Raw genomic sequence first — 22,445 nt, forward strand, 5'->3', positions numbered from 1 at the left:
TCCCACGAGCCTGCTCGTCTGGGGTGATTTCCCATACCTTAATTAACTGAGTGCTGCAATTAGACAATACATCTTTGGTTTTGTTTCACGGATATATGACGTACTTATACTCTTGCACAGTACCTGTCCCTTAATCTTGGCGTTGGTACCTCAAGATTAGCTGTGTTTACATTAGTAGTATACCCACAAAGAATTGTACCCTCAAACACCGTGGCTCAGGAAATGCCATTCCGCCTTTAATGTACGGATTACGCAGGATAGACCAGGACAATGTTCTAGCCGAGGCATCAGGAGAGTGAGAAACAAGCCGGCCCCCGGACGGTATTTACAGCTTATCCCTTGCACTTTTAAACTGGGATGCAAGTCGTTTTGAAGACGTCCCTTTGAAGTCAAAATATTCCGCAAATCTATCAATATTCAAAAGACTCAGGTACGCTGAAGGAATATCTGTTGTGACAACATTTTATTTTTACTTAACCCAGTTGTAGTTTACAAGTTAAGTGCAAAAATCGTGCTACACAAACTGAGGCATAGCCAGGTCGAACAGAAAGACTGTTTATTCCTTAGTCGGCAGCCTGGCGGTCAGTAGGACTAGGACTTTCCTGCTAGCAGAGTCTCTTCTCTTTCTCTCCCTTCTTTCAGGCAGGGAGGAAGGAGACTCTGCCGATGTAGAAGAGCGTTTCCTTTGATACACCGCCGCCGTGGACGAACAAAACCAGTTTTAAAACCGGTTTTTAGCCGATTATATGTAGTGTGCATGATCAAATGTAACACACCTTGGCGCCAAACACCGTTTGACGAGAGCGGCTGTCAAAATCATGGCAGCGTTAAGTTACGCCACGCATGCGCGACCGAAATAACGTCCTACATCGGCCTACAGAGTCTATTTTTCTCTCTCAACCAAAACAAAAGGAAAATATGCTCTGCTAGCAGGGAAGACTAGGACTTTCCTAACTCCACAACGAAATTTCCTTACTTAGGTCTGTACCTTCCAGTAGCTTCAAACTTAGCTTTGCTCACAATGCAACTAAGTGCTAGTATAGGAATACACTAGAGATTTTAAAATGTAAAAAGAGCTAAATCTATAAGCATTCGATTCTGAGGTTATAAAAAAGCTTGGTCGAGTTGGTATCAAAGTGCCATATATTGTGGGATTGTTACAGTGGTCAGATATTCCCAAGATGGCGTCTATAGTTCGTCCTAAAACAGTCCCACAATGCACTTCAATGCATACTAGATTCAGTAGATATAACTAACTAAAAACTAGTGTGAGCTGCGTCGGTGTTTCTAATAAAACAGTAATGATAAAAAGGTAAATTATACACCGTGAAAAGATGAAAAAACTTACTGACGTTTCGGACGCTAGTCCTTCGTGGGATTCAGTGTTTATTCTTGACCTCAGAATGGCTATTATTTATATCAAGGTTTTTCGTGATTTTATGATGCCCTTAGTATGATTTGTCTGACAGTGTTCGTACCGTGTATCCGGTATTTGATTGGATGGAGGTGAGAGTAAGTCTCGTGCAATATAATTGGTCTGCCGTCAGACAGCGAGCTTTTCACAGCTCTAATTATAACTCTTGATAAGTAGTTGCTTGGAGAAGCATAAACTATATGTTTCCTATCGCTGTCCTTTCTAATTATAACTGTCGTCGATATCAGGTTGAATGAAGAATGAAGATTAAATGCTTCAGTTAACAAATATATTATTGAGAGACGAAGTAGAAAAAGTGAATTCTGATTGAATGTTGCCCAAGCATGTAAGCGCCTTTCTTGTCACATTATTGATGGACTGCAAGCAGCATTCCCAAGAGAGTTAAAAGACAAAAGCATGGCGGGCATTGTGGTGCCGTTAACAATGGATGCTAATGAGAAATCTTTTGTTAAATGGCACCAACATGGCCGCGATGACGTAACGTGCAATCGTGGAATAGGGTGAATTTGGTCCTTTTATATTGGTGCTTTTAAATACTAGAAAATATCTATTATTTAACCAGTAAATTCTAAGCATAGTTCAACCTCATGTTATTAGGTGCATTAAAAGATTCAGTTTACGGAGGAAACGATGCATCTGACGCGGGATTTGGCTGAACTTTATCAAACACTACTGAGTAACATTTTATGGTCAGCAGGCGGATTATCTTGAACTTAACGTACAAACATCTTCCAAGAGTCACCAGCTTGTCCACCAGACACATTATCATCGCATTTGTATTGCCCGCTAATAATTGTATTAACATGTGTACCTGACCAGAATGCAACTTTATTGTACGGCCTCAACGGGCCTGTAAATGACGAGTGTCCCCACGTATCGGTATTGGTCCCTCCGTTTTGGAAGCCCCACTTGGCACAGTTGGCAGCCAGCAGCGATTGATCATCAGGAAGACGAATAAATGAGTTACAAGCAGTTGCAGGCGAAGAAGCATTCACGATCATGAACCTACAGAAAAAGAAATAACAAAACGAGTATTTTTTATAAATGTCTAATTTTTCGCATGGACTATCAATTAGGACACAAATAGTGGTAATATTAGAATAGATCTATATGTCCCTTCACATTGGTCGTACGTACTGTCTTCCCACTTTCCTTCAAGGTATTCCCTTAACTATTATATTTAGTTTCATGTTTATATAACAGAATACGGAATCTGATTCAAAAGCTATCAAACAATCATCAGATAAACACCTCACAACGTCGTATCCCGAATCATTCTTGGCCGTCATGATGTGAAATACTCTTCCAACAGATGCTTTACGACAGTAGTACCGTAACTGTGTGAGCCCCATGTCTTGTTTCAGTTGCAGAAGTGCAAGTTGTGTGACGAATTCATATAGACTCAGATTAGATATCTGCTGATAGTTGGTACAACGGGCATAGTAAGAACTTGGTGGGCCCGTCAGAGTAAAGTTTTTGATCAGCGTCCACCCGCCTAAAAACAACGATTACAAATTATTTTACTGTAAGGAGAAATTATATGAATGAAACAGACAGTCTACTATCTAATCTACAATCTCCCTCATTTTGGTTGAAATTATTGTTATTGTATTTTCAAAACTGAACTCAACACGTAACCATGCGGTTTGCTCGATATTTCAGATACTTTCAGTACATTTGCCTGGGTTAATCGAGTATCACAGGAAGCCCACATATGCTTCACATCAACACATCTTACCTCCGTCAGTGGTCATGTCACAGTACACAGTGAATGGGGTTCCTGTGTTGCCTGGGTTAATCCAGTATCACAGGGAGCCCACACATGCTTCACATCAACACATCTTACCTCCGTCAGTGGTCATGTCACAGTACACAGTGAATGGGGTTCCTGTGTTGCCTGGGTTAATCCAGTATCACAGGAAGCCCATACATGTATTAACCCAACACATCTTGCCTCTGTCAGGGGTCATGTCACAGTACACAGTGAATGGGGTTCCTGTGTTGCCTGGGTTAATCCAATATCACAGGGAACCCATACATGTATTAACCCAACATATCCTACCTCCGTCAGTGGTCATGTCACAGTACACAGTGAATGGGGTTCCTGTGTTGCCTTGGTTAATCCAGTATCACAGGAAGCCCACACATGCTTCACATCAACATATCTTACCTCCGTCAGTGGTCATGTCACAGTACACAGTGAATGGGGTTCCTGTGTTGGCTGGGGTAATCCAGTATCTACCATCTCCAGTGTCTTCTCCAGTCCATTTGATGTTCTGACATGAATGACCTGGGTAACTTGACGAGGAACCATTTAAGCCTGTTGAGGAGTAAAATGCTGTGTTATGATGTTTTTTGTTGAGAATCTCGTTTAGCGGATTTCTGCGGAACTTTTTAAAGGAAAGGGAATGTGCTCGGACGCGTCCGTTTCCCGCCAACATTTAGGTAGGTAGGTAGGTAAGGTAGGTAAAACTTTATTTAAACACGCTTGCCCCGTCAACTAAAGCTGATTTCCACAAGGGGCGTGTGGATAAATATTACAATGAAAAGCTAATACTATTTTAAATTCTAATCAATAATAATAATAAAAAAATAAAAAAATAGTAATAAAAATAAAATAAATATAACTGTTAATAAAGCTACAATAATACATAGTAGATTAAGTAATAATTTATAGATACTAAGAGATTTCAGATTTGAATTTGGCCAGTGAATTGCAATTTCTTAAATTTTCTGGTAGGGAGTTCCAGACTTTTTGCCCTATCATAAGAAAAACTTCTTTTACCAAACTCTGTCTTAGGGAGAGGTAACTGCAATGAGGTACTAGAGCCCCTTAAGTCGTAATTTGTAACGCCTTGTTTTTTTCTAGAGATCTACGAGACAGTTAGGGGCCATTCCGTTAAGTATTTTGTACATGTGCTTGGCCTTTGTTTTCTCTCTTTGGTTTTTGAGAGGTTCCCAGCCCAGAGCTTTCAAAGCTTCCTGGTGGGGAGTTTCATTACTCATATAAGAAATTACTCTTGCAGATCTGTTTTGTAATTTCTGAAGACGTTTAGCGTGACCTTCACCAAGGGTGTCCCATACCTCACTACAGTAGTTAAAGTGCGGCTGTACTATAGCATTATGTATGCCAATCAGTTTCCCTGTCCACGAAGTCTCTTATTTTTCTAATGGCTCGTATACCCGACGTAACTTTTTTAGCTATGCTATCAACATGCTCATCCCAAGACAAAAACTGGTCAATCTCCAAACCAAGAACCTTACTTTGGGTAACTTGTTTTATGGAATCTTGACCGATCTCTACATTAGGCTGAGCAGTGATAGTACGCAAGTTATAGTGAGACCCAATTAGCAGAAATTCGGTTTTCGCTACATTAAGTCTCAATTTGTTAGCTAACAACCAGTTCTTAACGCACTCAAGGTCACAATTCATGGCACTCTCAACTACCTCTATTGATCTACCAGTTGCTGTCAGATTAGTATCATCAGCAAACATACGTGGTATTGTTTGCCTTAGACACTCTGGTAAATCATTTATGTACAAGAGGAAGAAAAGCGGGCCAAGAATGGAACCCTGAGGAATTCCGCAGCCAATCCGGCTCTCTGAAGACAACACTCCATTTACCTGGCATACCTGTTTACGACCCGATAGATATGATTTTAAAAGATTTAAGGCACTCCCGGTTATACCATATATTTCCATTTTACGCAATAGAATTTCATGGTTAACCGTATCGAATGCCTTTTTCAGGTCAAGAAATACAACCAAATTAAACATTTTACGGTCCATATTAATATGCCAGCTATTTGTACTTTCCAGTAGGGCGGAAGCAGTAGAGTGTAGTTTCCGAAAGCCAAACTGACGTTCGGAAAGAATGTTGTTCTATGAGAGGTATTCATAAAGCTGTTCATATATGATTCGCTCTATTATTTTACTTATAACTGGTAAAATAGAAATTGGTCTGTAATTTCCAGGAAGAATGCGAGGACCGCTTTTATAAAGGGGCATAACCCTTGCTATTTTCCAGTCATCCGGGAAACAGCAAGAACTGATAGCATGATTAATAATATATGTAAGGGATGGAGAAATAGCTGATGCTGCAACTTTTAAAGGACAACTGACCCTCCAAAATGACCCATTTTTAAGAGGAACTACATCATTTGAGAAGTCCAAAAATCCAGTTTTTAAAGGGGATAGAGCATCCATTTTTCTAAAACAATTTTTTGAAAACATCGCATATATCGCTCTGGTGGCCGCTATCTTGCGCTTTTATCGCGGGCTCAGAAAAATAGCGTAATGACGTCACAACGTCACAAGAGTTCAAGCTTCCAGTTGTTTGCCTGACTTCTTCCTCAGTTTCTTATACTTTTTACTCAAAAAATACAACTTGGTCATCAAATTAAAGGCATGTCAGAATCTAATTCTTCTTCCGAAGGCTCGGACAGCTCGGGAGACGATTTCGCTCAAGAATTTTTCGGAATGGACGACGAATTTGGTTTACGGCCATATCAGTTTGAACCAGAAATAGAAATCTCCTCAGATGAAGAGTTCAGAGAAGGATCTGACAGTGACATTATTGAAGACGATGAACAAGAGAACAATCGACTTACAAATTCAGATTGGTAAGTCGTACCTCTGTCTTATCACAAAACTGAACTACATATCCATTTTATATAAAATCGTATCTTGCCACTCGTGTTCTTGCAATCTGTTCTTTAGATATTGGTATGCATGAATCCAGTTTGCGACCAAAAGCAATACCAACTTTCACAATTTTAATTAAAAACATGTTTAAAAACATCGCTTGATAGTCAATAAGTTATATACTGCAGGATATAGATACAGGGATATAGTTGTGTCACAAGTTGTGTATGTATATTCTCACTTGGGACAATCGTTGATAATGTTCAAAGATACTAAGAATTGTTTTATTTCTGTTAAATAGGTGTACCTGTGGTAGCTGCCAAATTATGGATTCAATATCTGAATGCATTTGTTGCCAAGAAATCGAAAAAGTGGTTGCAACATGCCAGTCTGTTGTTGAAGATGGAGATGCTGATGAACCACCACCATGCATTACTCAACATCCTGGATTCTTACCTGTTTGTGCCAATAAGTATGTTCTTCGAACCGCATGGGCTCAGTACAAACAGCAGTACAGTAATGCGTATGAAGGCCCAGAGCACAAGCAGTACAGACACATTGCATATAGGCAACTAGCAAGATGGTGCTGGGGAGTTCTTGGAAAGGAAGTTCGGGTTGTTCTGCCCTCTTGTGCTGTCATGTGCATCAGAGCACACTTCCCTCCCCCTGGACTAGAGGAGGACTTTGAATTTGAAGGTTTTCACTATGCAGATGATTAGCTTGGCCTAAAGTTACATGGAGTTATTATATACATTTTATTTATTCCTTACTTCATTTCATATACACAGAGTGGATTTTTTTCTATCAGGATTTCTGAATTGATAAATTGAAAAGGAAAACATGGAAAGGCTGAGACCAAAATGTATAAGAGTAGTCATGAATTTATTTTTAGATGAAGTACATATAGAAAGTTGTTTATATAAATGTTTTCTAGGTTTTGCATATTTTATTATTTAAAAACAACTACACCTAGACAAAATATCCAGCTGAATAGAGAACCTAGTGTACAAAGCACTAGTGGACAAAATCATGAGCTAACCAAGCAAATTTTGCAGTTATACTAGACATGGATAACCAATATTTCCTGGGCACCAATTTGTCTGAAAACAAGGCTAGTCAGTATTGTTTATAAAGAATTTGCCTTGAAGTAGCATGCTATAATGGATTCAAAAATTGTGCTAAATGAAAAAAAAATTCTCTTGGTGATAGAATCCCACCCCATCTTAGAATCTCGGTACTGACTAGTCTCATTGTCAGACAAATTGGCACTAGGAAATCTTGGCATCCAGGCTTGTCAGCCATTTATGGCTCATATATTTTTTTTCCAGGCAAATAGGCCCTTTGCAGCTCAGTAATCATGTGCTGATTAATTCACTGAGAGCAAATGAATGAACATCTTGATTCCCATGAGTGAAAGCGAAAGTCACTATTCAGCTGGAATTTTTTCTATACTACATTCATACTGGGAGAGACCCCATATATAATGGAGCGTAGATAGTTAAAGAAAAGACCTCTTTTAAGATTTCATTTAAAAGTCAATCGTTTCCTAAGTGGTAATGATATTTTAATACAATTTTCATCTGAACATCTAAAAACTGCAAACTTATCTACCACTTTAATCAGGTCCCCTTCACATTAATTACATATTTTGTTTATAGCAGTTTTACTTGGGTCTGTCATGTACCTTCCCATTTGTAGAAGCATTGTAATTATTACCAGTAATGAACACAACTGTTCAAAGATGAGGGGGATTGGGACGACAGGCTTACTTGACAGTTCTTTCAAAACAGCTATTCACTAGAGTACAATCACTAAAAGAGTGCCAATGATGCTTTGCATTATTTTCTACTAAATAGTGTTAATTAAAAATAGGAAATGGTTAGAATTAGCATCACTTAACACTACACATTTCAGTGTTTTTAGTCTCTACTACATTCCATTTAAATTAATTACCTAGAAAATCTTGACCGGTGTCGTTCAATCAATTCCTGTTTGTCTGGGGCAGGAACACTAGCAATGTTTCTTGGTAATTCAACCTCTTCAATTGGGTCAACCCCTGCAGCCTCCATGCCACCCTCACAAATTTCAAGTACTTTCAGTTGTAGCTCAGGGAGGAAAGCATAGCTTTTTCTTTGTAAGACTGGCTTAACAACCCAGCGCTTGTGCATCTTAGGGAAGCACTTGCGATAACGAGCTTCTCCACTCCTTGGGCCTTTTTGAACAATTGCTTGAATTCTAGCTGTATTGAAATTGTTGTCAATGGCAGCAAGTTGAGTACGAGCAACCATTCCCTTGTAAGAGAAGTGCTCTCTTTTTGAGCAATACTTCAGCATCATCGAATGATAAACTTCAAGCCCTCCTGTGTGACAAAAGTCGGTCAATCTTGCCAAGTCATTAAGTAACTTTGGTTGAAGGACAACCTCTTCTAGGGCCACATGAGCTGGTGACCCCGGCTTGATCCAGTGTGTGGTGCGCACTTGTCTGCGGGTTAGGGGAGGATGGGCACACTTTTTGAATACCTCTGCATCCTTCCAGGAATGCTTGTTCACGCAATGGTGAACAACAGATTTCCACTTCTCTCTCAAAAGTTGTACATCCCCATTACATGTAGCAGCACACCACCAAAGATGGTTTGAAATGGATTGTATCCAGGGTGCCAGCTCTTGGTTTTTCTTCAATTTTGCTTTCTTGTTCAGCTTTTTTACAATTGACTTGGAAAGATGCCACACATCATACTGGTGTTTGATGTGGCTAAAATCTTTTGCCATAGTGCTGGTGATGGATGTGTGTCTGTCAGTTGTGATACATTTTATACTGACCGTGTCTTCTAAAGTGTTCAAACACCTTAGAAACCCCTCTTTCTCCATAGCATTGGAGCTGGTTACTTCAGAGACTTGAACAATGCTGAAGGTGGCAATTTTCCCTGTGCTTGTCTCCATCATAGTATATGTGCCATATTTAGCACTATGGCCAGGACTGTCACTTCGGCCATCACCATTGAGATTTACTATGTCCTTATTTGACAGCTCTTCAATTACAGCAGCCTCCTCTCTCTTCCAAGCATCATTAACAACAGGAAATAGGTAACGTTCCTGATGTCTGTAAAAGACCCTCTCACTCAGAAATTTTAGGCCAAGACAGGATGCAAAGTTTTGAAGTCTGGTAAAAGTATTACCAGTAAATAATATTGATGAGGAAATCAACAAGTTCCCAATAGCTAAGCGATTTAACATTGGCTGTGAGTACCATGTCAAAGCATGATGTTTCATACATATAGTTGTCACAATAAGTAGGCTGCCTTGACATACAAAGTTGACATCAGCGATAGGTGCTCCACAGCTTCTACAAAACTTGAATAACTGCTGCAAACAAGAGTTAAATACCAAATATTTAGGTTCTTTGATATGGTTTTCAAGAGTTTTATTGCAGTCTTTGTTTTCTGGCTCTAATTCACTGTCCGTTGTTGAAACTGTCTCTTGCGATGAAACAATGAAACCATCATCATCGTCACTTAGTGGGAGTCCCTCTTCCTCTGAAAACAAAGACTTTTCTGACTTTTGTGGAGACACTGTTGGCATTGACTTTACTGGTGAGGTGTGATAGCTAGTACTGTAGCTGTGGTCGTGGAAGCTCACACTGAGTATTTCATCTCTACTGATGTTTGGTGAAGGGGAGGGATTGTAAACCGTTGTTGTGTCGGCATCTTTATAGTATCCAGGCTCTGTCTGAGTTGATGCAGTGGATGTTACAACATATCTACAACCAAGGCAACACTGAACACCAATCTCCTTACAAAGTGGTTCAGGAGAGAACTCTGGTGTTTCCATACTTGGTGGATCTTCACACGAGGGATTTATTGTGGCACATAGCTGCTCCACATTCTTTGAAAATACAAAAATAAACAATGTTTTCAACAATACTATAAACCATTCTTCGAGGCCTACTTTACCTTAAATAATACAAAATAAACATATTAACCAACAATGCTATAAATTATTCTTCCGTGGTCATTTATCCAAGCAAATTTGGAATATTACGGCAACATTGTTATGGTTTACGAATAAATATCAAATGTAAACTAAACACGTGCAAATAACCATTTTGAAAATTTCAAGTATCGATCAAATATTACTAGCTATACTTATGATTTTAAGCAACATTTCATCTATGAAAGCATAAATAGCTAATGATTGATGACTCGCTTCGGTATGCATTAATAAGTCTTTTTCATGAGTGATTATTTCGAAAAACAATGTAAACTATGTTATGTATAAATGACATGTTATCTCACCTCTTCGTTTTGTTTGCGTTTGAGCCGGTTCTCTGATGTAGCTCTTCTTTTAGCTGGCTTGCAAAAATTGAATACTGACGGAACAGCATCGCTCTTTAATCTCCTCTTCCTTTTTATCCCGGTTAACTGCTCCATCAGATCCACTTCAAAGCATGAATCCTCGAAGTGATCGCTGCAAACGTAGCAGTTCTTCAAAGGCGGCAGGTTCTCTCTCTTTATCCGCGCTATCCATGCCTTCTGAAGAGCTATTTTGTTAGGAATTTTGTGGTAGCTAACAGACTCAGTTTTGGAAGAATGGTTGGTGCATTCTGGCACACAACAATGGACCATCTGGATTAAGAAACTTACTCTAACTTAGACTATTAAAAGATCGACTAGCACTCGAAATATACAAACTCAACAAGTTTGGAATGCAAGCTTCACGTTGTGACGTCACGGCATTAATGCGGTAATTTATTGCGGGCTCAAATATGGCGCTCTTCTATTGCTATTTTTCGCGAATTGATTATTTCTTTTCGGCGACATAGAAGCTGTATCAGAGTTCAAAGTTGAATTTATGTGATCTATGTACGTTGTAGTTTTATATGAAAAACGGCAATTTTTGGGGTCAGTTGTCCTTTAATATTTTGCTAGAAATCTTATCAGTGCCAGTGGCTTTAGCCATCGATAGACCATGTAAAAGTTTAAGAACTCTGACATTGGAAACAGTTCCAAAATCCGACAATTTGGAACGAGATCGTTTAACAAAACTGTCAAATGAGACACTTGATAGAGGCATATCATTGGCTAAGCTAGGCCCAACATTGATGAAGTAGCTGTTAAAAGTTTCAGCCAATCCCTCGGGAGAATTGATAGTAAGATCATTTAATTTCAATTCATTTACCACAGTATTATTGCTAGATCTACCAAGAATACCATTGATTGTTTTCCAGGCCTCTTTAGGATTATCCTTTTGAAGTGCGATTTTATCGCGATAGTAATTTGTTTTAGCCTGCCGCATATCAATATTAACCTTATTTCGGAAGGACTTATAGGCCGTCCAATCTTCTTCCTGTTTGGTTACAATTGCTCTACGTTTTAATTTATCTCTGGTATGTATCAATTCTTTTATCTGCCTAGACAGCCATGGGACATTAAAAGATCCCGATCTTTTATGTTGGATAGGAGCATGTTTATTTAATATCTCAAGAAACATCTCCTTCCAACGAGACCACATGGAGTTGATATTATTTTCCAAAACGATCAGCTCCCAGGGCTGACCAAGGAGATCAGCAATAAATTGTTGCTGGTCAAATCTTTTCATGTTTCTAAATTCAATAATCTTAACATTTCCCTCGGTCTTTGTAACAGGATTTATTTTCCTGATTGCATATATTAAACTATGATCACTAATTCCCATATGAATTACCCCCGATAGCGCAAGTTTTTCAATCGAATTCGTAGTATGATGATCAATAAGAGTACTTGATGTGTTAGTAATACGAGTAGGTTCTTCTATTGTTTGGCGCAATTGATATATCTCGTAAATTGACGTGAGAATTCTGGTAGGCTGGTTTGGAATTCGTTTTAGCATATCACAGTTTAAATCGCCTAATATATGCAATTCTTTGTTTTCGTTATCGACAGCCCTAATCATGCTCTCAAATTCAGTAAAGAAGTTGTTTGAACAATCAGGTGGTCGATAAACAGACGCGACAATGAATGGTCTACTATTTGGTTTAAAAATTTCCAGGCAAACACCCTCCAACTCATTTAGAACTAGGTCAAATCGAATTTTATAGTTGATCGCACTTCGTAGATAGATACAGACACCTCCCCCTTTTCTGGATCTATTTTTTCTAATTAAATTATAACCACAAATTCTAACCTCCCCATTTGTGATGGAAGGATCAAGCCTGGTTTCGTTAAACGCAAATAATTCGAATGATTTGAATAATTCAGATATTCGAATCTCGTCAATATGTTTAGGAAGACTAACTATATTTAGTAACGCCATTTTAAAACCTCTAACATTTGAAATAGGATTGTATATAGATTCAGAATTGCCACTCACATCTATCAATGATCAAGTAAGGTAATTATCGAAGTCTTTTGTTAACTGGTTGCTTCCTTTACGGTTAAGATGCAGTCCTCTGCGATTTAAACATGACATGTCGATATTTTGATGGTTTAAGAAAGACCATCCTTTGGATTTGCAAAGTGATCTTAATATCTTATTTGTTTCTTTGATTTCACCCAGGATTTCACTAAATCTCAGTAATCATGCAGGTGGAGTTTAAGGCTGTCTACTTCAGTCTACGTACCGAACCAGGTCTCACAGTATTGACCAATGTATCCAGGTTTACACAGACACTCGTAAGAATCAGTACATTCATCGATGCCACACGTGCCGCCATTTTGACAAGGAGAAGAAGCGCACACGGGTAAAACCTGATAGAGAAACATCACAATTTAGTACAGAATTAGAGAGAATAATACAGAATTACTTCTAATGAATGAATAATAATAAATAATAATTCGTACTTACAAACTGCTCAGCGTCATAGTACGAAAAGCCTGGTTTGATGACGTAATCAGATGACGCGGAGGTCTTTGTGTGGTTACTCAGCTCACAGACGTGGAGTGGAGAACCTGTTTCTTGGTAATTGTACGACTTACAACCACTAGTTTGAAGACATTTGAATGCACAGTCGAAACGGGAAGTGACGTCATGGCTTGATATCACGTGACCACTCAGTGCTCGACCTGTTAATTTCATAGGATGTGTTTTTGAAAACTGGGAGTCGTAGAAAAAGCCAAATGAATTTAAATTTTCTTCTCACCTTTTGATTTGTCAAAAATCGCCATCTTTTTGCAAATTGCTCCGCAGGACGCTATTGCGCATGTCAGAAACATCAACGAATAAAGATTGCATGACATATCTAGACTTAAATCAGAAAAATGATGGTTATGTACTGAAACCGTTACTAAATACATATACCAAATTTTATCTCGATTCAGTGACTCAATAGCTGAATTGGCCATTGTTGAAACCATGGTTAGATGTAGTGAGAACAAACAAACAAACAAATAAATAAATAAATAAATAAATAAATAAACCAGCAAGCAAACAAACAGACAAACAAACTAAAATAAATACAAATTCGTATCACGAAGAAGTCCTACGAGGGTTTTGCATTGTAAAGATATATTTCTTGAGGACAATTGCTATATCTTTTTGTCGTGTCATTTCTGATATTTTACTCCAGGCATATAATACACGGCCACTATGTGTTGGAGGGAAAATCTATAAAATTCTGGAAGAGAAAGGAAATTCCGAAATGATTTCTATCAAAGACATTGGTAAAAGAAGAAGAAGGAAAAAAACCCTAAAGTTCCCTTTAAGGGGCTCTTTCAGCCGTGAGTTTCACTCTACAGGCATTACCATTACATTCTAAATATTCATGAGTTTGAGAAGTAATTTGAAACACTTGAGAGAGTTTTTCCTTCGATTTCCAAACACCTCAAAGTCAGTTAAAAAAACTTGGCTGCGCCTCGTTTTTTCAACTCAATTTTAGGTGTTTGGAAATCGAAGGAAGAACTCTCTCGCGTGTTTGAAATATTACTTCAAACAACAAGAAGAAAAAATATGAAGAGGAAGAGTTAAGTATAAGAAGAAATGAATACTGAATTCCCTCAAGCTGACAGGTGCATGCTATGTGTAGTCGGTATATATCGGACACATAAGACATGAAAACGCCATCTAGTTAAAATACAACTAAGAATGTACTTTACCTGGTGTAGACTAGAGTTGATATTATATCACTTAGATGTTTTGAAATCCAAATCGAAGTAGGATTATTTTTTTGCTGTCTTTTCGTTTCCCCCCTCCAATTTAAACGAACTCTTAAAAACAACTTCTATACGGCTGGGAAAGCGGTCCAAAGTTGAACCGAAACCTCATGTAGCATCTGATATCCCTCGCTCGCACATTGACAGTCGCAAAACAAAATCTGAAAAGTTTTCTGTTATTGATTCCTTTTTCACGACGAGCCTTAAGCAAAGAATGATTTTCGGATTACTCGGTCTGGTTCAATAAGAAACAATTTCTTGAAGATTTCTTATAATTTATTTATAACTAGAACTACATCTACTGTTGAATAACATTGTTATATCTTTTCTTTATTATACACCAAACGTTTTGATAAACCTTGGAAAGTTGGAGAATCTAGAGTCAGTGGGAGATGTTTGTTTTAAAGACTAACAATGGAAAGTGGAATTTCATTTTTATCATTTTCTTTTGGCGTCATATAGCAACCCTATAGGGTGCATTCATGATTTAAATAGTATTTACTATTCTTTGACATCTGTTTTTCGTTCCAGGGCAAGATATTCAACAAAAAATTGAAATTACGAATTGATGACGTCATCAGATGTAAATAGATTACCGCTGGCCGTCACTAGGCTCAGCCATGACTCAGCTACCGCTGACCAGTTAATGCTAGGTCGGCCATCTTGGATTATGTGTTTTGCTCACTCGTGAGTAACAGGACTCTTTTCATTATTAAGCAAGTCTCCTGTAATGTTAATCGATCATCATTTATCACCGTTCGTTTGTAATTTAGCATTATATCCTATTGTATTTCATAGGACTTGACATCGTCACTATTAAAATACTAATTACGAACTGATGACGTCATCAGATGTACCTAGTGTAAAGTTAAATTGTCAAGGGATCGACAGGGTACACTGGGATATCTGGGTTGGACAGTTTACCTGAGTCTCTATGAGAACCTATATCAAAGACAGTGACAGAGCTATACCTACTGAAAGCCATTTTGGGTAAAAAGCTTATAAAAATAAAAATAATCGAAAACATCCATCTTGTCGTATTACATTTCGAGCTTTAGCAACGTAATTATGTTGTCCTTTATAAAATCAGTGAAATTCACGTTGGAATTTTATAGTCTGCCCTTGGGTGTACGAATTAGGACGCAAGAAAATGTTCTAGCCGGAGCATCAGCAAAGCATTGTTAGACTGGGCTGCCACAGGCAATCTATTAATATACAAATTTTAACTTTTAACTCAAGGTTTCCAATGTGTTTATTGTAAATGTTTATTGTAAATTTGAGGTCATTTGTGTTTAGTATTCAAAGTCAAAACATGCAAACAGTCAGTAACATAATAGAAGATAAGCCTACAAAACTTAAAGACTCAACATTCAAATGAACATTCATGTTCACTTTATGTAGAATCAATTCTGGAATATTGAAGTATTTATCAGGGGCTAGGTGCACTTTAAATTTAATAAATAAGAATAAAGTTGTGCCATCTCAATACAAGCGCCTTTCTTGTGATAGTAAACAGCGTGGTCTTTCTATATTGGTGCTCTTAAATACTAGAAAATATTTATGAAATATTCAACCAGCATTGGTAAATTCTGAACATAGTTCAACTTAATGTGATTTGGTGCACTAAAGATTCAGTTCAAGGAGGAAACGATGCATCTGACGGATTTGGCTGAACTTTATCAAACACTAGTAACGTTAAATCTATCGTCAGCAGGCGGATTATCTTGAACTTAACGTGCAAACATCTTCCAAGAGTCACCAGCTTGTCCACCAGACACATTATCATCGCATTTGTATTCCCCGTTAGTAAATGTATTAACATGTGTACCTGACCAGAATGCAACATATTTGTACGGCCTCCACGTTCCTGGGTATGACGAGTGTCCCCACGTACCGGTATTGGTCCCTCCGTTTTGGAAGCCCCACTTGGCACAGTTGGCGGCCAGCAGCGATTGATCATCAGGAAGACGAATGAATGAGTTACAAGCAGTTGCAGGCGAAGAAGCATCCTCAATCATGTACCTACAAATGTAAAACCACGTAATTTAAAGAGATGACAGCTCATCAAAATTCACTCAATAGCACTCGTTCACACAGACCAAAACGACCTTTGAGTGCCAAAGAATAGAACAAATGTTACTGCCTCATACTTTGGTTTCATTATCCAATTCTTCGTTCGCACATGACGTCACAGCGTTCGTTAATTCATCCCTAAGTTTGTGATATCAATTCTGTAGATATAACCAGCCGGGTAGGGGAGTAGAAAGGATATTGAACGATTTATATCCTGCCAAATTTAATTGTATATGTAATTTATTTAATACGTTGAACACAGGGATAACTCAGTCTCCAGAGCCATAGGGGCTTATGAATAAAGCACTCGATGCCACATGGAATTGGAATTTGGGAGTTGATTTTTGCAGAATGAGGAAGGCCAGAAAATAGACTTCGAAGCACTTACGACTGACACCGATCCCGGGAATCAAACCTGAATCGTATCGGTGAGAGACTGCCCATTAGCAGCTCTAAACACCCGTGCTTAACGTTCCTTAATGAAACCAAAGCAGACACGAAACAATTACCAAGTAATTAAAGGGGTAGAAGGACTAATTGCAGCCTAAACAAACACTCGTTACTTTCAATAAGTGTGCATTTTTTGGTAAGTTTACAGCCAGTTATTTCGGCACGCTTTTGACGTCATAACTTATATTCGTATCGTACTAAGGTGCTACTGGAGGCTCATAGGTGTCATTTTAATTTACATCCAATTTCAAAACACTGGAAAAAGGCCTTAAATTGCATAGAAACATTCAAAACTTCTAACTCAACACGTTTATATAATATATTATTTTATTAATAATGTTTCGATTAAGTTGAAAAAAAAAGGGGAAGAATTTATAAAATTTATGTAAGAAATCGCAAAAAGCCAGTATTTAAGCTCTAAAGTTAGTTTATCGATCATTCGTGGACAAAGGAAGATAAGACTGGCCAATGTACGTACCTCACAACGTCGTATCCCGAATCGTTCTTGGCCGTCATAATGTGAAATACTCTTCCAACAGATGCTTTACGACAGTAGTACCGTAACTGTGTGAACCCCATGTCTTGTTTCAGTTGCAGAAGTCCAGGTTGTGTGACGAATTCATATATTCCCAGATTAGATATCTTCCGATAGTTTGTATAACGGGCATAGCCAGAAGTGGGTGGGCCCGTCAGTGTCACGTCCCTAATTTGTGTCCAGCCTCCTATAATTCAGTAGACGGCATATTTTATAGTCTCCCCCCCAGCCGCTTTCAGTGTCGTCACGCAACGCTTTCTCCCCTGAGTAACTACTCAGGGGAGAAAGCGTTGCGTGACGACACTGAAAGCGGCTGTGGGGGAGACTACATATTTTAGGAAACGTATAAAATTGGAGAATATAGACCAAATTCAAAACTCGCACCGATGTGAGGATTAAGTTGTGAACAAAGGGATCTGGCGTAACTCAAAGTAATCTGGCGTGACTCAAAAGTCACGAATCACGCTAGATTCCTTTGTTCACAACTTAAGCCTCACATCGGTGCGAGTTTTTAATTTGGTCTATATATTGCAATGCTTCTGATATAGCTTCTTCGTCTCTATAGAGGTTTTGCACCATCATGAGCAAACGCCCGTAATACAACTTGGGCTGCCTGTGGTTAGATGGCAAAGCAATAAATTCCCTTTGCTCTTGGGAAATTGAAAGCTTTCTCATGTAAAACGATTGTATTGTTCCTGCCATCTAACATGGCTGCCGATAAGTAATGGTGCAAAACCTCTATTAAGATTAGCACTTGTTTAGACTGGTTTTCAATTATTCCGAAGGGACTGAAAAAACAAAAGTCACGGCGGCCATGTTGTTTGATATCCGACCCTGACGATGGCGGATATGACGTCATGTGCGAACGAAGAATTGGATTATGAAACAATAGCATGAGACAGTAACATGATAAATTTGTTCTATTGTTTAACACTCAAACGACGTCGTTTCGGTCTGTGTGAACGAGTGCTAACCCTCTACTCAAGGAACCACAGTGAGTGTATCAAAGTGTATAACAGTATCACAGGGAGCCCACACATGCTTTACATTAACACATCTTACCTCCGTCAGTGGTCATGTCACAGTACACAGTGAATGGGGTTCCTGTGTTGCCTGGGTTAATCCAGTATCACAGGAAGCCCACACATGTTTCACATCAACACATCTTACCTCCGTCAGTGGTCATTTCACAGTACATAATGAATGGGGTTCCTGTGTTGCCTGGGTTAATCCAGTATCACAGGGAGCCCACACATGCTTTACATTAACACATCTTACCTCCGTCAGTGGTCATGTCACAGTACACAGTGAATGGGGTTCCTGTGTTGTCTGGGTTAATCCAGTATCTACCATCTCCAGTGTCTTGTGCAGTGTTTTTGATGTTCTGACATGAATGGCCTGGTTTACTTGACGATGAAGCAATACCTGTTAAACAATAAAGAAATTTGTTTATCCTTTAAGGCGTGAGTGACAGTTTCCCGCTAAAATGGTACCAAGTGTTGGGCGATGGTCAGTCTACGTACCGGTCCAGTTCTCACAGTATTGACCAATGTATACAGGTTTACACAGACACTCGTAAGAATCAGTACATTCATCGATACCACACGTGCCGCCATTTTGACAAGGAGAAGAAGCGCACACGGGTAAAACCTGAAAATGAAACATCACAACTTAATACAGAAATATATTTCTAATGATAAATAATAATAAATAATAATTTGTACTTACGAACTGCTCAGCGTCATAGTACGTAAAGCCTGGTTTGATGACGTAATCAGATGACGCAGAGGTCTTTGTGTGGTTACTCAGCTCACATACGTGGAGTGGAGAACCTGTTTCTTGGTAATTGTACGACTTACAACCATTAGTTTGAAGACATTGGTCAGCACAGTCGAAACGGGAAGTGACGTCATGGCTCGATATCACGTGACCACTCAGTGCTCGATCTGAGGTTTTGAAGAAAATTCAGCTAGTCAATTTTGAATTTATTTAAATCAAGAAGAAAATGAAAGTAGGTTTTGCTTTCTCTCATATTGAATCAATTACCTTTTTGCGCTTTCTTGAAAATTGCCATCTTTTTACAAGTGCCTCTGTAAGGACCAAGGGCATAGGACGCTACTGCGCATGTCAGAAATAGCAATAGGGAAAGGTTTGCTTTAGACATCAAGTGGACCTCTTCTGGATAAAAGACAAACAAAGCAATTACAGTCAAACCATGCAGTTCATGCGTTCCCATCGAGGTTAAAAGATTCAGTTTATTATTATTCGATTTCCATGTCGCTTTGAAACTTGCGTTAAATTTCAATCCCGGCCTTTACCTCAAAACATCCAAATGTTAATATTTATTAATACGAACATTTACACATGATAAAAATACTTCAACGATATTTCAATTTGTGAAAGGACTCCTTGAACAAAACATCACACCACACAATTTACTTTAAAATGGTAGCATACAATGAAGAACTAAATAAATTTTTAATCCGATCACATATCACCGTTGCATGACTACGTTCTTATCAACCAATCACATTTAGTTTCACATGACACTACGTTTATAAATTAATAAACCGTTTTTCAAGGTTGCGTGCAAATCCAAATTTAAGGAAATTGACGGGCCACGATACCAAAACACGAGTATTATCATGCATTGTCATGGAATTTTTTTCGATAAGAATTCATAAAATGGATTCATTCTCCTCTTTAAATATAAAACTGGCTTTTCAATTTTACTGAATTTGCGTTTTTCAGTTTTGTGGCCCGTTTACGACTTAAGACTTTGCAAGAAATTTATTGAGGGAAAACTGCATAAAGAAAAATGAGAAATATAGAAAATACCACAAAGTGTGCTTAACTAAACTAATTCATACATCCATTTTCAACGATTGTGAATTCCAAAATTGATATTTTTCTTGTTTGTTTTTAGCAAGTTTAATTCAAGACAGTGTTTTTCCAAGAGACGAATTTTATCTTCGAGTGTTGAGAATATCTCTCAGGAGTGAGTGCCGCGCGCCCATGACTACAGAAATATTATAAAATAAACTTGATCTAAAATTATCTAAAATTCAGTCTGTGAAACGAGCTATAACTGACAAAAATAAAATGGAAAAAAGCCGTGCATGCGAGTTTGTCTTGTCTCCGAATTAAACTTGGAACAAATTAGTTTGACCAAGCAAAATTGAACGCAGTTTCGAAATGAAGCATTAATTTAAACATGAAACTCCGGTAAGTTTGACTTTAACTTTGCGTAAAAAATATCCGAAATGAAGTCTATTTAAAACGAGCTATAACTGACAAAATAAATAAAATAATAATAATGATAAAAAAGCCGTGCATGCGAGTTTGTCCATTCGAAAACAAAATTAGTTTGAAGCAAAATTTAACACAGTCTCGAATTGGATCAATTTCACATGATAAGGTATATCATAAGAGGGCAGCCATGAGTATGAACTTACCAGTGAATTATGATTACAATACGTATCTTTAGACCAGCGAACAGGATTCTTTTTATCACCCCATAAATTATAACGCACAGCTTTTGAAGAGGCACAGATCTAGGATATTGAGGCCAACATATTTTAAAGTTACAAAACAAAATTTCCCTGACGACGAATAGGACTAATCATAGGGGTTCCATTGTTTATAGCACAATCCGAGGTGACTACGCTCATCTCTCAGCTTGAGACAACCATTTGGCCAATAAGCCACGTTTTAGCATACAGATCAAGAATTCCTTCATTCAACTTAATAAAAGCTATTTGAATAGGTTTGTTATTAATTTTAACTGCTTACAATCCAATACATAAATCTTTCTTGAATTCGGCTTAAGTGACCACGAGACAATAGGCAGATTAAGATTCCCGTTTTTTCCTCCCGCAAACGGCAAACGTGACCACGTGCAAACGTGACCACGTTTTCATCGTTTCCCTACATTTCACTTTACCTTTTGCAAACCTTCTCGACAAAGACAAGTATTCTTTTGTTTATCTACTAATTGGAGATTTTTGCGATTCCTTTTCTCTAATTTTAAAGAATTTTCTAATGGTAAACTGACGTTTCCGGCTTGCCGTAAACGAGAATCTTAAACTCTCTAATGGTACAGTCAAATCGAGGTGAAGCCTCACACGTTCATACATCAATCTCGACTTCCAGCCAATGTTTCATAGGCTCAAGCGAATTCGGGAGTCGCTGATGGCTTTAGAAACGGTCTCCTCAAGTGAATTATATTTAATTTTGATTTTTGTTTTTTTCTCTCAAATTAGTCATATTCTATACATTCCACTATTTATTCCTTTAAATTTTCGATTGTCGATAAAACACTGATGGTCTGTAAATCAAAGCACGATTCATTTTCCGTATTCCAGGGAGAATGAACTCATGACACTATTCGAAGGAAGATATTCAAAGATGTAAAGCTACAAAGCAAGCTAATTTGCTCAAACTTATATTGTCGTTCGCGTGGGATCCCTGTGGTTTTAGACGTTTTGGGCTTGTGAAATGCCAAGTTTCTAAGCTAGATTAAAGATGGTGGACAGTTTCGTGTATTTCTTTGTAATATCTGCAGTTTTGATCGACACTTTAAAGCTTTAAATGGCAGAAAAAAATCACCCAAAAGAAATCTATGCTCACCCCCAAAGGTAAGGTTACCAAATATGGATATAGAGTAGATGGCGACACGTACAACAAGGAGTGTTCATTATTTTGTATCGGTCAAGTTTTTACAGTATCATTTAAAATATGAGGAAAAACAAACTGAGTGTCAAATTTATTAGTATGTAGTAAGTTTATAGGTAAATACTGTTTGATGTCTTAAGGGTCCATTATTTATCGGAGGAAAGGAAAGAGGGCTATGGGTGAAAAAATAGATAAAAATAAATTTTCCCAACCCCTCATTAGTATTTCAACGCATTTAAAAACCCGTTCTTTATATGACCGAGATTGACTGACAGCGGTGAAAGACGACGCGTTAGCCGCGAATGCCACCCATGCTAAACAGTCCCACACAGCCTGTTTCATGTTTCAGTGACCTAACCCACTCAAACTAGCGTTTGTGTGGACGTCTGAAATTGGTCAGGCCATGTCGCAGAAACGTAAAATGGGCTGTAATGCAATACATGGCAAATTAGTTATTTTGGGGGTTAGTCATGTTTACAGATCCATTTTTGGATCGAAAAATTCCTTATGG

General features: G+C 38.2%; 4 protein-coding genes across 4 annotated transcripts; 1 reads left to right on the forward strand and 3 right to left on the reverse strand.

The window, feature by feature from the left end:
* Positions 1-446: 446 nt before the first annotated feature.
* Positions 447-13,218, reverse strand: LOC148910442 (uncharacterized). The gene is made up of 7 exons (XM_089031698.1): positions 13,194-13,218; positions 12,899-13,116; positions 12,675-12,801; positions 3,606-3,755; positions 3,174-3,242; positions 2,687-2,930; positions 447-2,440 (listed from the first exon to the last, which is right to left on the reverse strand). Exons 1-7 carry the CDS (start codon positions 13,216-13,218, stop codon positions 2,149-2,151), a joined length of 1,125 nt encoding a protein of 374 aa, XP_088887824.1. The 3' UTR covers positions 447-2,148.
* LOC148910443 (uncharacterized) lies at positions 5,706-8,045 on the forward strand. Its single transcript, XM_089031948.1, has 2 exons — positions 5,706-6,058; positions 6,382-8,045. The coding sequence occupies exons 1-2, from the start codon at positions 5,844-5,846 to the stop codon at positions 6,797-6,799; spliced, it is 633 nt and encodes a 210-aa protein (XP_088888074.1). The 5' UTR covers positions 5,706-5,843; the 3' UTR covers positions 6,800-8,045.
* Positions 7,623-10,716, reverse strand: LOC148910444 (uncharacterized). Its single transcript, XM_089031945.1, has 2 exons — positions 10,372-10,716; positions 7,623-9,961 (listed from the first exon to the last, which is right to left on the reverse strand). Exons 1-2 carry the CDS (start codon positions 10,699-10,701, stop codon positions 8,030-8,032), a joined length of 2,262 nt encoding a protein of 753 aa, XP_088888071.1. The 5' UTR covers positions 10,702-10,716; the 3' UTR covers positions 7,623-8,029.
* Positions 13,219-15,489: 2,271 nt separating the features above from the next.
* On the reverse strand, positions 15,490-20,822 carry LOC148910445 (uncharacterized). The gene is made up of 8 exons (XM_089031699.1): positions 20,716-20,822; positions 19,307-19,438; positions 18,989-19,206; positions 18,784-18,910; positions 18,539-18,685; positions 18,323-18,391; positions 17,204-17,447; positions 15,490-16,224 (listed from the first exon to the last, which is right to left on the reverse strand). Exons 2-8 carry the CDS (start codon positions 19,422-19,424, stop codon positions 15,933-15,935), a joined length of 1,215 nt encoding a protein of 404 aa, XP_088887825.1. The 5' UTR covers positions 19,425-19,438; positions 20,716-20,822; the 3' UTR covers positions 15,490-15,932.
* Positions 20,823-22,445: the final 1,623 nt, after the last annotated feature.

This window comes from Actinia tenebrosa, unplaced genomic scaffold (genome assembly GCF_029948245.1).
Source record: "Actinia tenebrosa isolate PJP-AT-01 unplaced genomic scaffold, QUT_ActTen_1.0 PGA_scaffold17__23_contigs__length_9995812, whole genome shotgun sequence".
Taxonomy (NCBI): Eukaryota; Metazoa; Cnidaria; class Anthozoa; order Actiniaria; family Actiniidae; genus Actinia; species Actinia tenebrosa.

Bases quoted from the DNA above. Each gene is read 5' to 3' on its own strand.
- LOC148910443 (XM_089031948.1), top strand. From the start codon at position 5,844: ATGTCAGAATCTAATTCTTCTTCCGAAGGCTCGGACAGCTCGGGAGAC. The intron at 6,059-6,381 runs GTAAGTCGTACC...TCTGTTAAATAG, and splicing joins CGACTTACAAATTCAGATTG to GTGTACCTGTGGTAGCTGCC.
- LOC148910444 (XM_089031945.1), bottom strand. From the start codon at position 10,701: ATGGTCCATTGTTGTGTGCCAGAATGCACCAACCATTCTTCCAAAACT. The intron at 9,962-10,371 runs GTGAGATAACAT...GTATTTTCAAAG, and splicing joins AACGCAAACAAAACGAAGAG to AATGTGGAGCAGCTATGTGC.
- LOC148910442 (XM_089031698.1), bottom strand. From the start codon at position 13,218: ATGGCGATTTTTGACAAATCAAAAG. The intron at 13,117-13,193 runs GTGAGAAGAAAA...TGAAATTAACAG, and splicing joins GATTTTTGACAAATCAAAAG to GTCGAGCACTGAGTGGTCAC. The intron at 2,931-3,173 runs GTAAGATGTGTT...CGTTGTTTTTAG, and splicing joins TGACATGACCACTGACGGAG to GCGGGTGGACGCTGATCAAA.
- LOC148910445 (XM_089031699.1), bottom strand. From the start codon at position 19,424: ATGTCTAAAGCAAACCTTTCCCTATTGCTATTTCTGACATGCGCAGTA. The intron at 18,392-18,538 runs GTAAGATGTGTT...TGGGCTTCCTGT, and splicing joins TGACATGACCACTGACGGAG to GATACTGGATTAACCCAGGC. The intron at 17,448-18,322 runs GTAAGATGTGTT...ACTGAATTATAG, and splicing joins TGACATGACCACTGACGGAG to GAGGCTGGACACAAATTAGG.